Raw genomic sequence first — 18182 nt, 5'->3', positions numbered from 1 at the left:
TTAATGCAAAAAGGTTTATGATTTACATTATGAAGCATTTACACTAGAGATGCACCGATATATCGGCCAATAATCGGTATCGGTCTAGTTTAAAAACAGCCGATGATCAGGGCTGATACAACCTGTCAATCAAAAGAGGACAGAAAATATAACAAATTTGTGCTCTGTATATAGAAAATGTTAAGAAACATCACCATTTTGATGTTTAATATTAATAGTTAATATATTAAGATTTGTTGAGAAATATTAATTCAATCTTTAGAATTTAATAGAATCTTTAGCAGCAGATATCAGCAGATATTTCGAAATTTACGAAATTTAAGATAGGTGAATGTCTAATTATTATTTATTGTAGATTCTCATTAAATGATTTAAATGCAAGATTGATTGACGCTTGCCGTGCCAAGGACATGCAATCGATATTCAGGGAAAGCATGAAGTCCTAAAAATCTTGTTGCTTTGCTTTGTATGCATGAAAAAATATATTCAAATTGTCAATAATATATATATACATGCAGTATACAGTGAAAGTTTTAATGTTATAATAAACATCAGAATTAGGGCTGTTAAACTATGAATCACAATTAATCACACCCAGAATAAAAGTTTTACATGATATATTTTTTTACATAAAATATGTACATTTTATATTAATAAATACATTCACGTGCATGCATATATTTGAGAAATATGTAAAATATAAAAATAAACAAATATTTATATGAAAAATCATATATTAATAAATACTAAATACATGTATGTGTACGTGTGTGTTTATAAATACAAAATAAAAATGCACCGACATATATTATGTAAACACAGACTTTTATTCTGGATGCAAATATTTGTGATTAATTGTTGTACAGCCCTAGTCAGAATGCAATAACACACATTGTCTATCATGAGATTCTCTCACTTAATTCTGAAACTTTTGAATGTGTTTTGTATGCATCAGGCTGGTGTTGACACCGGTCGCAGCTTTATACGTGTTCATCGATCCTCCGTCAGGTCTGACCGGATGCCTACTGTCACCTGAGTGCAGGTGATGGGCAGACGTGCACAAAATAGAGAGGCGACGCTGCATGCCGGAGTTAGAAAAGTGCTCATGAAATCACACTGTACATCTCACTGAGCCGGACGTGTTAATGAACCCTCAGTAAGAGCGTAACGGGCGATTTCATGATGGCTCTCAGGTGTTAATGTTCTTATTCTTCTCTGTATAACTAACAGAGGTTCTGTGCGGTGACATCGAGAGCGTGAAAGTTATTGACAAGAGCTCAACAGAGACGATCCCTTCTGTTGACAGTTGATTCATCTCATTTCGATGGTGTTTTTAGGTTGGAGTGGGTGAAAAGGCCTGTCTGTATTCTCCCGGCGAGTGAATTGAGTGGCAGTAGATTGCGTTTGTTTCCGGCAAGCGTTTTCCCCCCGAGAGCGAGCGCACAGCGTGAAAACGAACGCAGCATGGCAAAGAAATGACTAAAGAACATGCTAATAAAGCCGTTTCAATAATTCATCTCTTCATCTTAAAGCAGCAGCCGCTCCAGGCCTGCGGGAAACGCTCATCATGCTCTCTCATCTCTGCCGTTTGTGATGCTTCAGTCTTTATATCTCATCTTGTGATGTCTACCTGACACACTCCTCTTTCACCTCCGCTTTCCTGTTTGTCATCTCATTCTCTCTCTCTCTGGCCTCCGCCGATTTAGCTTGAGATGTTTTATTTACATCATTCAAAAGGATCATTTCCTGAAGTTCAATTCAGATCTGAGAGTCATGCTCCCTCGGGAGTGTCTGTGGAGTGCATCCTGTCGATCTATTTCCGTCTGCATAACAACATCTTTCATTAAATGGCCTTTAAAGTGGCTTTTATTATTATTAATGTTTGGAGACACATCCAAGTATTTTTTTGCATGAAAACAGCCGTTTATTCCCTCGACACCATTTATTAAATAAGTATATTTTATTCACTGCGTCAACAAATGATATTATCACTTTTATTGATGCTACTGAATTTCAGATGCATTGCTGGAAAATATTTCACAATTGATGCATGTAAATTCAATTTGACATTTTAACTAGTATATATTTATCTTATTCGAAGATTGTCTATTTATCCAGATAAATCCAGCCCCCAAAATCCCGATCCGAGCACCCTTAGATAATATAATCTCGATGATCTGTGACTGCTCACTTTATTTGTCATTCAGATGGTTTCTTTCGGGCATGATGTCCACGTTCACATGTTCACAGCCGTGTGATTCTGCAGCGGCCGTCACGAGGAAGATCTCACACCGGATCTTTGATCCGTGTTTGTCTGTCACTCACTGTTTATTAATGACTTCACTTTCCTCTCTCGTCTTCCCGAGTTGCACTTTTTCTTGCGTTCCCTGTATTGAATCAGCCTGGAGATGTTCTATTGATTCGACTGGAGTCTGTATCGAACCGACTGCAATTGGAAGCTGAAAAGACTTTTTTCTCCACCGCATTAGCCGGACGGGAATAATCCCTCATGATATGATGAATAGACGGTGTGATTAATTCGTCCGATAAAGTGAGTAATTCATTAAACGCTCTCGGTTGGAAAGCTTAATGGTTTGGCCAGTATGGCCTCCTATGGTTGTGTCTTCATTTGTCGGTTTAATTTGGACACTCTGCCTCCGTCTTATTCCATCATGCCATGGATTTCCCCTGACGCTCCTGATAGGCTCACGATCAATATCATTAACCTCCGAATTAATCATTCCACCAATGAGAAACGCTCCAGTTGTTAGAAGCGGCGGGTGTCGGACACATGTGTGAAAGTTACACTTCATTCAGGGCTTTGATCTAGTGTGTAGTGCACATTGAGCGTTGATGCTTTTAAAGGGGTCACATGACAAGTAACACGAATATTATCGTTTGTTTGATACACTATTGAAGGTTCAAAAACGCTGTATTTAACGCATTCCGTGCATTTTTGTATCTCCTCTTTGCACCGCCTCTCTGAAACCCACAGATTTTTTACAAAGCTCATCGCTCTGAAAAGCGAGGTGTGCTATGATTGGCACATTTTGTATGTTTCTACTATCCATTCAGAGGTTTGTTCAATGTGCGAGGACCGGGATTAAGAACCGCTGATTTAGTTGTATTTACAAAGAAAAGTGTTTTCATATAGAAAAATACATTCTGCAGATGCACATAAAACAATAAAATTGATAGATGTATTCAAAATGCCCACAAGTTTAAAACATTGTTTCATGAACACGAGCACATACTATAAAACACATTACATTATACAATATTATTACACAAGATTAATGTTTTTAAAGTCTTTTAGTACTGTATCTAAATGTATTTTTATACATATAGTTCGAGCAATAACTAATACATCCGCGAACTGAAAAGTGGCGTAGGTGGCGCGACTTCCTTTCAGAACGCAAGCTCCGCCCCTCCGTTCTGTGTCTGAGGTTCAGAAACCGTTGGAGGAGCTGCGGTTCTTTAGCTGGATATATCTCGTAGATTGTGATTCAAGCTCTCCCAAGAAAAACACTCGGCCCTGCCAGCGGATAGCTGCGAGCGAGCAGAGTATATTTATTCAGAGATACTGTTGTCCGGAGCTGCACTTCCATCTGTGTGTGTTTGTGAATGAACGCAGAGGAAAAGAAACTCAAGCGTGTAGGAAAATAAGCGGCCTAACAAGACGAGGTGAAAGAAATCCCAGCGCTGAAATCTCACATTTGAAGTTGTTAGTTCATGCAGTAGTCTGAGGTGTTTGAGCATCCTGACGATGTTTGGATGTGTCTTTACGTTCATTTATTTGGGTTATGTAGATGTATATTGTTCTTGCAAACGAACTGCTTAAACCTCTTTGCTCAGAGATGGAGTATGGAGCATTGATTTCTAACGTGTCGCCTCTTCTCATATGGGTCTGTAAAGTGTGAATGTGTGAGATCCGCCGCAGAGTGCTATTTTATGTCTTAGAGGTTGCTCTTTTATAGCACAGGAGAGATTTAATAGAGCTCTGTGGATCGTTTTTAATGGAGTTTCTTTAAAAACATCAGGAGAGAAACTGTTTGTTGAGTAGTATGAATATAACATCATTTGATCTTAAAGTGGTTGAAGTTTAACAAATGATCTCAGAGATTTCCTTTCTTTCAGGGTCAACTACTCTAGATGTCCATACAGTGTAGATGTGTTTAATGATAACGTCTGTGAAAGTTTCAGTCCAGGTTGGTGTTCACCTGCGGTGATGCGAGTTTACCGTTGCTGACGGGTCATAACACATCTTACTCCATATGAGGTCAACATTTACAGTTTTAGTCCAAAAACATCCCTGCCGCTGGCTTTTATTGAATTTAAGATGTCCCATGACCTCCGTTCTGAACCTGAGCAAAGAACAAAAGTCAACGTGTCCACCCATGAGACCGCCGTGACAGAAGAGAGAGAGAGTATCTCCTGTCATTCTGTGTGAGGACACACACGCGTGCTGCACCAGCAGTCACACACACACACATACACACACGTGTGCAAGCAGCTGACTTGGAAAAATCAGCGAGAGAGGGGGGTGTAAAATCCCTCTTTATCGAAAAATTGGCTCTCCCCGTGAACGGCCCTCTAACAGAAATCCAGTGGGGTTTCCAAGGTAACCGTTCCAGAGATCTGAAACTGTGGGCAAAGCGGCAGATGAATAGCCGGTTTGTAGGACACACAACAAAAGCGGTTAAAGGCATAATTGTGGGATAATGAAACGCAGGAACAAAAGAAATAGGACAAACACAGGAGTAAGTGATCAGATCATTAGTGTCCACTGAAGTGTGAACATCACATGTAATGATGTGTGTGTGTGTGTGTGTGTGTGATACACTAGTCAACTAGAAGATGTTCCAGATTACCGATCGGACTAGTGATCCAGAAGAGAAGCTTTGTGATACACGTTTACAATTTTGTTCTTCTGCACTATTAAAAACAGAAGGTTCATCAGTGGCTCTTAGGATCAGATAACAATCTCCCAATGGAGTTCTTAACTGTAATGTAACTGTACTGTATGTATATTAAAATACAAATGCAGAAATTCGTATATGTATATTAATACACAAAAATAACAGCTGTTACGTTTTTTTTGTTGACTCCAGAAAGTTGAAAACGACATTTTGTGGATTATGTGGATTAAGGGATGTATTAAAATATACATTCACAGATGCATTACAGTACCTTTTTGGCACCAGTGATGCCATTGAAGAACCATTTGTGACCCCAGATCTCAAAATCTAGTTCTGAGATATCAAGCATCAAAGTTTCATTTCAACTATTCATTTCACTGATTTCAATCTGTCACATGGCACTACTTAGTAAATATTAAAGATATTGCGGAGTTGTAATGTTCACGCAATTCTCTTAACATTATGTGGAATTATTTGTGGAAACCTGTGGAAAACAGTAAATCACAAAAAAATGACTTTAGCTGGGTTTTCACAGACTGGATCACATTTTTTGGCTCCACAAATAACCTTTCAGTTAAAGATTCTTTAAATAACCTTTTAATTTTTTATAGTCTATAGAATCTTTTCTGTTTATTGCCACAGAAACGTTCTGTTTATAAACCTTTTTGCAAGGAAGTGTGTCTTAAAGGTCTAGTTCAACCAAAGCATAAAAAATCCTGTAACACAAAAGAAGATATTTTGAGAAATGTCTCATTGATTGTCAATGACGAAATATCTTATTTTATGTGTTTTGCAGTCATTTTTGCATGAACTTTCAATTATGCAAATCAATACCTAACACTGTTTTTAAATGCCCCACCCTTTATCCTCGGTCTTGCCGTGGCAGAGATGTGAAGAGTTATCTGTACAGTGGACTTACTCCTCCTCTCCGGAGCAATGACTGACCCAGAATGAAGCTCCTGAGCTTCAAACAGAGCACACGTGGACACACCGGACCGATAGCATATCTGAGAACATAAGAAGTTCTTCTGATGGAGGGTAATTGCCTGACTGTGTAACATGGCCCAGAGCCTTTAAACTGCTGCAAGGTTTTATGTCTGGAGGTAATTGGTTCCAGGCATCGCTGAAGTCTGAGTCCCTCGCTTGGCCCTGCAGGTTTCTCTTTTGTCTGTATGTCCCAAAAAGAAGCGTTTTACCTTCTGTTCGCCCATCTGTGTTACTCTCTAAATACAGTAGATATCTTCACCCAACATCTGTTTGTGTTTTACTCATTGGATGTAGTTGCTCATGTGGGATTTTGTTATCGGAGAAGCTTCCTGAAATTTTGGATGTAGCAGCATGGCCTATGTTGGATCTCGTGTTGAACCTTTTAACCTGATGTGTTGTGTTGTTTATTGGATGATGGAGTCGATCCGAGAGGTCAAGGATAGTATAGTGTTAAATATTTTGACTGGGAGGTGAAACGACTTTATGATGCGAGTAGTTTGTGGCTCCAGTAGCATGTTATTCTGCAAGCCTTTGTCTTTTGAGCCTCTGCATATTTTAGGGGTTTTGTGAAAGATCAGCGTCTCTGTGAAGATTTCGACTCGAGTGGTTTCATGGGTTTTGTTCTCAGCAGACACATATTTCACGGCAGGCCACTTTCTGCCCCACATGCTGTTCTCAGCGACTCCGTAATGGGATGCAGACAGTCCACACGACTGTGTTGTTTGTTTTGAGGAGACATACTGTTGTCTAATTGGCCGTTTAATTGGTGTATAATATAAGATATATATGCCACAGGAGGCCGTGTGTCACTTTTACCACAGTTAAAGGAATAGGTCACCAAAACAGTATATTTTCTTGTGTGGAACACAAGAGATTATTTTCTTCATAAAATGAATGTTTACAGTTTCCATTTTTTGGGCGAGCTGTCCTTTTAAGAGCGGTTGTTTTGCATTAGAAGAGCAGCATACTTTTTTTTCGTAGTGCTTTTCATAATTTTGCATGGTTGCAAATTGCGTAAAAGGATAGAAATGAGGAAAATAGAAAGGGGAGAAGTAAATAACTTGGTATAACAATACACAAGTAAAAGTTAGTATTCTTGGAGCATTGATATAAAATTCAAGTATATAGTCATCGTTGTGAACATTTGGTTATTGTACTACACCTTCAATTGAGGCCGATCCGATCAGATTAACATCGACACTGTCTGTTTTATATTGTCTGTTCTGTCTCAACGAACGTGTAAAATGAGCTGGTAATCGATGCATACAGTTGTGCTAAATCAATATCTCTCTCTGGCTTACGTTTCTTCTTCATTATTTTCGCAGGCGGCGTCCTCCGCTCTCAGCAGCCTGGGCCACGTCTACACAGCCATCGGCGACTACCCCAATGCCCTGGCCAGTCACAAGCAGTGCGTCCTACTGGCCAAACAATCCAAGGACCAGCTTTCAGAGGCCCGCGAGCTCGGCAACATGGGAGCCGTCTACATCGCCATGGGCGACTTCGACAACGCAGTACAGTGTCACGAACAGCACCTGAGCATCGCCAAGACCCTGGGGAACAAACGCGAGGAAGCACGCGCGTACAGCAACCTGGGCAGCGCTTATCACTACCGTCGCAATTTTGACAAGGCCATGTCTTACCACACGCACGTGCTGGAGCTCGCTCAGGAGCTGGAGGAGAAGAGCATAGAGATGAGGGCGTACGCAGGGCTGGGTCACGCCGCCAGATGTATGCAGGACCTGGAGAGGGCAAAGCAGTACCACGAACAACAGCTTAGCATCGCCGAAGGTCTGAAGGACAGGGCGGCCGAGGGCAGGGCTTCATCTAACCTGGGTAAGAGTGAAGGGTGTGCGCTTTAGTCGGTTGGGAGATCTGAAATGCACGAATTGAAAGAAAAAATAATATATTCATAATTTTTTTGTTTGAAAATGAACATAAATATGTATTATGAAGTATGAAGTATGAAGTAATTTGCCTTCAACATGTATGACAGCATTTACACCGGGGGCAATAGAGAGGCAAAAGTTACAGAATGCAGTTTTAAGTTACGACTTTATTATCGCTATTATATTATATTACTTCTATTTTTTGAAGCAATATACATAAATGACATATTAAAGTTCTCTTTCCGTTTTAGTGCGTTGATAATTCAACTAGAACGTGAACTGTCCCCTCGCGCCGGGGTTCCCGCTGCGGAACGAAACCGTCACAGAGTGTGCGAGCCGTACAGTGGATAAATGAAAGCCATCGAAACCAAGTGTTTCAAAGCCCGTCCAATTTCTCACTCTGACTTTTATTACTCCAATCTCACGTCCCTCCGTCACACGCCCGCGCCATCAATCTGAGCCGCAACGCTTGGTGCTCTTCAATAAATAGATGAACTCTTTCAAAAGACATTTTTGGTGTGTGAAGTGCACTAGATAGGCAACACAGCATTTAAGGAGAGAAATCAGGTGTAATGTTAAACTGGATTTTTGCACATCCGATGTAAAAATGAATGTTGTTTTCTTATTCAAAAGGTATTTGATCAGGTTGCTAGGGTGTTGCAATGCAGTCTTGTTGCTAGGGGTGTTGCTATGCAGTCGCTAGGGGTGATTTACGATGTTACTATGATATCCGAGTGGTATTAAGATTATCATGTGGTTGCTATGGAGTTAGGAGTGGTTGCCAGGGCATTGGTGTGTGACTTTTGATTGGCAGAACAAGTTAAATTGTCTCCATTTGTGCATATAGCTGTGATAATATACTGAAATCCTTTAATATCAGACGATTTGAAACAACATTGTTTTCCAGATCTCTTAAGATTTGGGCTTCGCGGAAGGTAAGAATTGTGTCGCTTGTTATCACACGATATTGGAAGACTAGCAGAGAGTAGATACATTGACTCCAGTAATATATCCTCTATGGATTCAGGCGTCTGAAAGCACAAGGCCGACGGAAAATCTACCCCCAACATTTACATTTACATTTACATTTAGTCATTTAGCAGACGCTTTTATCCAAAGCGACTTACAAGTGGGGTAGGTAATGGAAGCAATTAGGACAGCATAAGTACAACAAAAGCATAAGTGCAATTAAAATGAAGACTAGTCTCATATAGCCTAACACAGTATACGTAACCATTCACTCATTCATACATTTTTTTTTTTTTTTTTTTTTTTTTTTTTTTTTAGTTGAGTAGAGAAGAAAAAGAGTAGAGAAGAAAAGAGTGGAGAAGAAAAGAGTCAGAACAGATCAGTCAGCATCAACATCCCGGCACTCTTTCAATCATGAGCCCCGTGTGGCCCCCGACAGGCGGCGACTCGATTTGATCGATCAGAATTATTAATTGCTGGAAGGATGAAGGGGTAGTTGCACTTTAAAAATGTACAATCTCACACAGCGGTTACAAGAGAAGCACCTGTGTGTGGATGGATCTTGTTGTCGAAGATGGAATTTGTGAATGCCGGCAGATATTTATTGGTGAAACAGTGATGTTTGTTTAGTAGTTTAACATGTTAACTCAACAAACATTATTAGCTTGTGACATCAATATCTATGTGTACCTTAAAGATTTTTTCGTGGTGTGAATTGGGCAGCGAGTCATCATTGTATTCAGGATCATAGTTTGTTTTAGTGGTCGATACAAATAAAAGCTGAAAATCTGCTAATGTGTGAGCTTCTGGTCACAAAGTCATTCTGATATCCATAATCGTATCATATGCAAACAAATCGTCTTCTTCATTGTTATCGTCCAGTCAAAAACGCATTTCCTTTCTGTGCTGCAGATGTCTAGTCTTAAGAAAAGATCTTATTGAGCCCAGAAAACATCTCTCACCTCACATCAGGTGGGACACAAGAGCTGCACCTTAGAGTTCCATCTCCATTCATCATTTATTAAAGAGGTTTTGAGTTTGGATGTTGTTGCGATATTTAATCCCTGAGTCGTGTGAATTTGATCTGTGGGTTTGTGCTGAGTGGAAGGTAACCGGAGGCTTTACTCTTCACACGAGACCCCCGCAGGCCATCGCCTCACCGTCTCCTGCATGAGAACCTGGTACTGATGTTGTTAGCGTGTGTTTGTGTGAGCAGAGTGTACTTCAGTAGTGTGTGTGTGGGTTTCTCTAGTGGTTTAAGTACATTACGCATTATTGATATTCATTTTCTACGCTCCATTGCTTTAGGCCAGATATTCACTGGTTTATCTAATTTCTTAATCATTTAAGCTTTGCAGTTGCTTTGAGACTAATGTTCGCTTTTAATGAAATGAATAGCTTCTCATCTACTCTTAGATGTTTGTTTTGGTCAGTAGCTTGATAATGTAATATCTGGGCTGTTAAAGGGATAGTTCAGCCAATAAATGTCTTCATTTATTCTCTCTCATGTGTATGTCATGTAAAAGTGACTCTTTCTTCAATGCAACACAAACTAAGATATTTTGAGAAATGTCTCGTTGTTTATTGTTTATACATTTGGAGTCAATGAGGTTCAGTGTTGTTTGTTTATTAACATACTTTGAAATATCTTCTTTTGTGTTCTGCAGAAGAAACAAAGTGATAACGGTTTGGAATGACATGAGTCATCAGTGATAAACAAATACATTTATTTTGGTTTCCGTCCTTGTTGTTTTGGTACGTTAAGCTGTTTCCTTATAATGGACTTCTGGGGAAGAAACTCTTGACACGAGATCTTTCACTTTTTCCATTTAATAAAGGCTCGTTCTTTTAACGGGAACTAGTTTTTATTAGAAGTAAGGTTTGACAGAAATTTGGACTCACCTTGTCCAGGTCATTAAACAAAGGCAATTTGAGTTTGTGACCGTGAATTCCTATGGAGAAAATCACCTGATGCCCTCCATCAGCGCCTTGCGCTTCATAACAACCACGTGATTACAAACAACCTATTGTCACCCTGTGCTACTTTCCATTTAACTAGAAATTCAATATTTGGCACATGCATCCCACTGAAAAAGGCTTTTACAACTCAGGGTTAAAAGCAGCACTAACAACCCTTTAAAATGACAAGTGTGAGTTGTTTAAAGAGCGGCTAAAATGGCCCTTAACACGAGGTTAATAAACGTTACGTTTTCGTCGTTTGGTAGCATCGGCTCAAGTCCACTCCGCCATGATCACTCTAAAACCACCAGTAATAGAGAATACCGTGGATTATTTAAAAATAGATCATCACTCAGTTTAGAAACTGAGGATTCCAAGGAATCTCGATGGCTTTCAGCCTGCGAGTTACTCTCTAACGTTTAACAGAGTGTTTATTAACGGACTATAACGGGTGAGAAACTCAAACCGCATTTTGTCGAACTGAAAGCAGAATCGGAGAATAAACACTAGTTTCTCCCAAGATGAATGCATCACTCATGCGGCTGCCAGCCATCTGCAATTTTGCCACAATTTTACTATTCGTATGAAGCCAACAACAAAGCTGACCCAAACCTCCACGTGTTTAAAGTCAGTCATTTGATTGTCCTTATTTTCCCTCCAGCTTTTCAAAGCTTTGGCTCAGAGCTATAAATCACAGAGGAGAATATCGGCCCGGTTAGCGTTCCACTGCTCAGACGTTTTAGTGAGACTGGAAGGCTTTTGAGAGGCAGAAATCATAACAAAAGAAAATAGCTTTCAAACGGACGTGACGGCTGAAATATAGCCGCACTCATTTTTTTTTACTTTCTGTCAGACACGTTTTATTAGTGAGCTTTTTCTGTGTGCCGTCATGGTTTCTGTTCGGTTGATAGGAGAGTGTAAATGTGATGGTGAAGATGCTTGGAAGGGTCGTTTCCAGTCACTGACATCAGGCTAGTTGACCACAACACTTTAGTTTTCATGGTCTTGGTTTCATGAGTGTGTTTTTGAGTCATTTTCTCCATAGGAACATATTTTCCGGATAGGTCTAATGCACGATTCAGATCAATCCACTGTGAGATGAATAACAACATTACATTATGATGTAATAGATTTTATGATCTTTGAATAATATAGCTATTCTTTAACAATTAAAATCATTTTTTATTCAGTGTTTTTGTCTTGTTTTTCAGGAAAAACATTTAAACATTAAGAAATCCAGATATAGATAATTTTTTCATGATTTGAAATTAATCTGCCAATAGGCAAAAGAATTAAGTTTATTTTTTCCCTTAGCTTATTATTTTGCTGCTTAAGTACAGTAAATGTATCTTAAATAAATGTTGATATTTGTATTAACTTAAAAGACAAAAATATTAAGTACAATTATTTTTTAAATGTAAAATCATATTTTGAAGTTATTATTGATGCATAACTGCAGCGCTCACGTTAGGCCTGTCAGTTTATGGTTATTATTAAATACATTTTTACCCTAAAGAAATGAGAAGAGATTTCTATTTCCATAACTCATCCGTAGTTCTCGTTGCTCATTTATTTGATGGACTGAAGCATCTCATGATCACAGAACCCTTTTGAGACCAACATGTCTCACGCATGTTTTTAAATTGTAACGATACGCATTGCGCGATTATGACATTACATCAGAGCGAAAGGTATTTTAATTATTAAATGTACTGTGTTAAATATTTACCTCCGATCTAACGACGGCTTTGATTGGTTTCATTTAACTGTCAACGTCTGTCAGGGAACGTCAAGTTTTGACGGCGTGACGGTGCTAACGTTAATTCATTCAGAACGTCACAGCCTTTATAGAAGTGGAGCGCTTGAAAAGAGATGGCCATGTAATGACTTCAAGCAGGACCTTACAAATTAAATAAAGTTACATCGTCTCAGTCATTCAGGGCAGAAGATCGTGCCATTTGAAAACTAAATTACAGCATTTCGCATTCATTGCGAGCGAGATGGACGCATGGGGAGGGAAGTATTTTTAATGGTTGTTTGAAGGCCTGCCCATCACACGTTCCACATAGTAGCACATCAAAGCTGCCAAAACAACATCAGAATCCCACTTCTGCTAATACAGCCCGCGTCTCCCCGAGCCAAATACATCGCTATTATAATTCAGTGCTTACATATGAGTTTTAACCTTTTCACTGACCTACCATCAGCCCCAAGGCACGATTCCTCTGTCTCATGACATCCGTTCCTTGATACCCGCCCTCAGGATTTAACTTCAGCGTCGGGTCCATATGCATTCCAGCAGCGTCCGCAGGTCGCCCTCTAATCCTCTTACGTGACGTCGAGCTGCTCTCTTTAAACGTGACCTCATACTCAGCCGTCTGTGGTGTGACTTGTTTCAGCAGCGAGTGCCTAAATTGTGTAAATGATTCATTAGTTTATGTAGTTTGCGCCCATTAGGGACAGCTATTCATTTACAAACAGTTGGGAGTATTTATGTTCTGACAGCACAGCGCTGAATTCTTCACCTCAGCATATTTGTTTCTTTGCTTAAAGAACGTATTAGTTCTGCTTGTTAAGTAAAACATCACTGTTACTGTTGTTTAGACTTTGGGATGTTACTCATCCCACAACGGTTGCATCTAAAAATGCACCTTAGGGGCGTTTCTGCCAGCGTACAGTGTGTTTTTTCAATAGTTTCCAATGGAAATGCCGCGTTTTTTGAAAACGCGAGCATCTGGGGTCCTATGCGTTTTTCCCACAATCAGCGCTGGCGTTCGACCGGGCGCTCCGAGATATAAAATGCTCAACTTTGGGCAGAACGCTGCAGCGGTCATTTTCAACCGAGCTCCTGCCATTTTCAGCGGCGTAAAAGCGTCTCGGTGGATACAGACCCTTAGGCTGCATTCAGAGTAACCACCGACTGTGTCGCTGTGTGTCGCTAGTCTCTTGCTACGAGGTCGATAGAAGCGTTCCTAGCTTTGGTTGCTTTAGTAACATTTATGAAAAAAAACTATGCAGTAACTGACGAGAGAAGGATGATGTGTGCTCCGCTGCTTTACTCCTATTGGTAGTCGCTCCTGAAAGTCTCTTATCATTTGCATATGATCACGTGGCCAGACACGCCCACTTCCTGTCGCCAACGGCCACTGTCGCTCGTGTCGCCGGAAGTCGCGGGCTCTCCATTAAAATGAATGACATCTCTTCGCTTTGACGCTGTCGTTCTGAACGGGGCGTTAGCAACTGCATAGCAACGCCCTGACAGCAGGTTAGCCCAGGCAAACGTCACTCACATTTATTTCTTAGATGTTGCTTTTTCGTAGCTTATTAGATTTGATGGAGTTGTGTTGCATTTAAATATCAACTTTGTTTCAGATGTTTCTCCTGAGGAGAGACAAAAAGGAGAAACAAACGACGTTGTAACACATGAAGATTATGAAGGTGTAAAATGAATGTAGATTGAGATCTTCGATAAAATGGACTTTTGATTGCGAACTTGACAAATCTGAGCTCAGTTTGACACATTGTTGACATCTCTTGACATTTGACATTTGACATTTGGGAGTCTCTTTTTCTCAGGAGAAATATCTGAGACTTAGATGAGCCTTCAGCGAAAGTTTCCATTCGCTCTCTATTATTTATTCGCTCTTTCTCTTTTGTATCTTGGAGAATTAATTGAGACATTAAGAGATCTCAACTGTGATTGTTCTTTTTTATGGGTCGTTTATGTTTAAAATTTTATCCTCACTCTGAACAGAATGACTAACATGTTGATAATTCACATGTTGATTTTTCTTAGAGGTTCTTTCAGGCAAACATTGTTGCGTGAGTCTGGCACATGTCTCCGCTCGGGTCTCAAAGGAGTCATTTTTAAACACGCTTTGTGTCTGGAGCTCTGCTCGCTGATGAATGAGGAATCATGGGGTTAAGTATTGATAATTAGCCACTGAAGTCTGGGGCTATTTCACCAGAAATGTTTGTGAATAGAGATGAGCTCTAATGGGCCTTTAGTGTCAGGATACCAGTTTGGCATGGGATCTAATTGGATTTACCACATGCTGGTAATCCTGCCTTGGCACATGAGTATTAACACCGAGCAGATGGGCAACCCCTCACCCATTCTGATGCCCCCTGCCACATCCTATTTACACACACACACACACACACACACAAATCCGTAAGAAAGAAAATTCAAAGATGATTAAGATAATTTTTAAATTATAAGTTGGAGAGTTAATGGAAACTTTTATTTAAGTCTCATCTGCGTCTCAGATATTTCTCGTAAGAAAAAGTGTCAGAAAAGAGTTTCAAAACTGAGCTCAGATTTGTCAAGTCTGCAATCAAAAGTCAATATTGTTGATGATCTCAATATGAACTCAAACATTTCTCAACAAGTTTACCCAAATCCATATAATTTTACAATCTACTGTACATTCATTTCACACCTTCATGTGTTTCAACAATTACACTCATTTGTATCTAATTTATCTCTCCTCAGGAGAAACATCTGAGACGAAGTTGTTACTTGAATGTAACGCAATTGAGAACTCCATCAAATCTCCTGAGCTACAAAAGACATCTAAGCAATAACATTGTCCTCAAGATGCCAAGCCACTCTATTAACAGCGTCTCCACATCTCTCTTAAACTCTTTCATCTCGCACGCTTCTATATTTTATTTGGCTCATTTTCAGGTCATCCGGCATCTCCAACGATTACACAAATGTCGCCGCAGACTTCCCGGTTTAGTCCAGTCGATACGACTTGTTTTCCACCCATACCAGCAGTTTTCTTGATCCCCGAGCGCTCTGGTTTTTAAAGGAAAGGAACGATTAGAAGACATTAAGATGTGGAAGCCAACTGGTGCGGACCACAAACAGTGTTCCCCGCCGATGTTGCCCTCAAACGTCTTTTCCATCAGAAGTATTCATTAGCCCCCATCCATCCTCCGCTTCACGGACTGAAACTGTAGAGGCGGGACTGTAATGTTATGACGGTAATGAGCGTTTTATGGAAAAGCGGTGAGACAGCAAGAGGGAGGGCTTAAAATTGCAAAGACTTCTCCCGGGCCGGAGAAAAACAGCCTGTTTTTGAATGTTATCTCCTTATCTTTAGGGAGCAGAGAACTTTTTTGCTTTTTAACTAAAAGATTTTGCACAAGATTCAGCGTGTGTTGAACAGATCTCATTTTCTTTTCTCCATTCGAATGCTTCTGATGTTGGACGGTCCTCATCCGATCCGTAGAGATATAAAGAAGGAAGGAGGATTTCAAAAAGCTGTTTCTCTCATCCGTGATAACTGTTCAGCTCTATATAAATGTTTCTTTTCTCTGTTACAGGAATCATTCACCAGATGAAAGGGGACTACGAAACTGCTCTGAAGTTACACAAGACTCATCTGTCTATCGCTCAGGAGCTGAACGACTACGCCGCCCAGGGCAGAGCGTACGGAAACATGGGCAACGCTTACAACGCCCTCGGTGCCTTCGACCAGGCGGTGCGATACCACAGACAAGAGCTTCAGATCTCCATGGAGGTCAACGACCGCGCTTCACAGGCTTCCACTCACGGAAATCTGGCGGTGGCTTACCAAGCTCTGGGCGCTCACGATCGAGCCCTCCAACATTACCAGAACCATCTGAACATTGCACGAGAGTTGAGAGACATTCAGAGCGAGGCACGGGCGCTCGGCAACCTGGGAAATTTTCACTGCTCGCGGGGGGAGTTTCCCCAAGCCGTGCCGTACTACGAGCAGTATCTGCGGCTCTCCCCGGACTTGCAAGATATGGAGAGCGAGGGGAAGGTCTGTCACAATCTCGGATATGCACACTACTGTCTGGGCAACTTTCAGGAGGCGGTGAAGTATTACGAGCAAGACCTGGCGCTTGCTAAAGACCTCCACGACAAGTTGAGTCAAGCCAAAGCCTACTGCAATCTGGGCCTGGCCTTCAAAGCCCTCGGCGACTTCGCCAAAGCAGAGGAGTGCCAAAAATACCTGCTTTCTTTGGCGCAGTCGCTGAACAACTCGCAAGCCAGGTTCCGCGCCTTGGGCAACCTGGGCGACATCTTTTTGTGCAAGAAGGACGTTCCCGGTGCCGTCAAGTTTTACGAGCAGCAGTTGACTTTAGCGCATCAGGTCAAGGATCGCAAGATGGAAGCCAACGCCTACGCCGCCTTGGGCGCCGCCTATAGGATGCTGCAGAAATATGACAAGGCCTTGGGATACCACACCCAGGAACTGGAGGTGTATCAAGAGCAGGGAGATATCCAGGGGGAGTGCCAAGCTCACGGACACCTCGCTGCCGTGTACATGGCCCTCGGAAAGTACACCATGGCCTTTAAATGCTACGAAGAACAGCTCGAGCTGGGTCAAAGACTGAAGGACCCCAGCATCGAAGCCCAGGTGTACGGTAACATGGGCATCACTAAAATGAACATGGGCGTCATGGAGGAGGCCATTGGATATTTCGAGCAGCAGTTGGCGATGTTGCAACAGCTCAGTGGCAACGAGGCCGTGCTTGATCGAGGACGAGCTTACGGGAACCTGGGCGACTGTTATGACTCCCTGGGGGATTTCGAAGAGGCTATTAAGTACTACGACCAATATCTGTCAGTGGCACAGAGTCTCAGTCATATGCAGGACCAGGAGAAGGCATACAGAGGTCTGGGAAACGGACACAGGTAATGCGCAAGGCTGTGGTTAAGATAATAGATTTTTGATGGACTGTAATATTCAGACATTTAAAGAGAGTTCACCCAAAATGTATTATTCTCCTTCATGTCATTCAAAACCTATATGACAATGGAACACAAAAGAAGATATTATGAGAGATGTTTTGTGTTCATATAATGGAACTCAATGGGGTTCAGTGTTGTTTGATTATCAACATTCTTCAAAATCTTCTTTTGTGTCTTCAGAGGAAAGAAAGTCATACAGGTTTGGAACAACATATGGGTACATGATCAAAAAAAGTTCACAGGGGTGTCCTCACATATGTAGATAATCCCATTAACTGTTGACAGCCAAGTTTATCCAGATAGTTTTTATTCTTGTTTTGAACTGTATATTTATTAGAGCTTAGAATCTTTTGTTTTGCTTTAAAAATGTGTTTGTGGAAAAACATGCAAAAGGAAGCTCACAACATCTAGCAATGCAAGAAAAAGACACCAAAAGTGGTCACATTTGATCTCTCGATGCTTCCTTTTGGATGTAAGTGTACCTGTATTTTTTGGATGGTGAGCTTTTAGCTTTTTTGGCCTCTTTGAATTAAATGGCGCATGTTTTTGTAACTTTCAGTGCAGCATTGAGAGTCCAAATAATTCCTTAACACATCTTGTCATACACATCACGCCGCAGCGTAACATTCCTCCCAAACAAGATTAAATGGCCTTTTAATGTGTTTTAAATGATTTAGTAGCATTTTTCTTCAGTGGCGTCACACAGACTGATGCAACGCCGAGTGTTTC

General features: G+C 40.9%; 1 protein-coding gene across 3 annotated transcripts in view; it reads left to right on the top strand.

Annotated features, from left to right (window-relative positions):
- The window catches only part of ttc28 (tetratricopeptide repeat domain 28), a 179555-nt gene that overhangs the window by 136180 nt on the left and 25193 nt on the right, over positions 1–18182 (top strand). For all 3 annotated transcript variants that reach the window (XM_056736456.1, XM_056736455.1, XM_056736458.1), the window contains 2 exons: positions 7232–7739; positions 16055–17396. In XM_056736456.1, coding sequence (XP_056592434.1) covers positions 7232–7739; positions 16055–17396 — 1850 coding nt within the window. The remainder of the gene's footprint in view (positions 1–7231; positions 7740–16054; positions 17397–18182) is intronic.

Source organism: Triplophysa dalaica, chromosome 22 (genome assembly GCF_015846415.1).
Source record: "Triplophysa dalaica isolate WHDGS20190420 chromosome 22, ASM1584641v1, whole genome shotgun sequence".
Lineage (NCBI taxonomy): Eukaryota > Metazoa > Chordata > Actinopteri > Cypriniformes > Nemacheilidae > Triplophysa > Triplophysa dalaica.
This window is presented reverse-complemented; position numbering and strand designations above follow the sequence as displayed.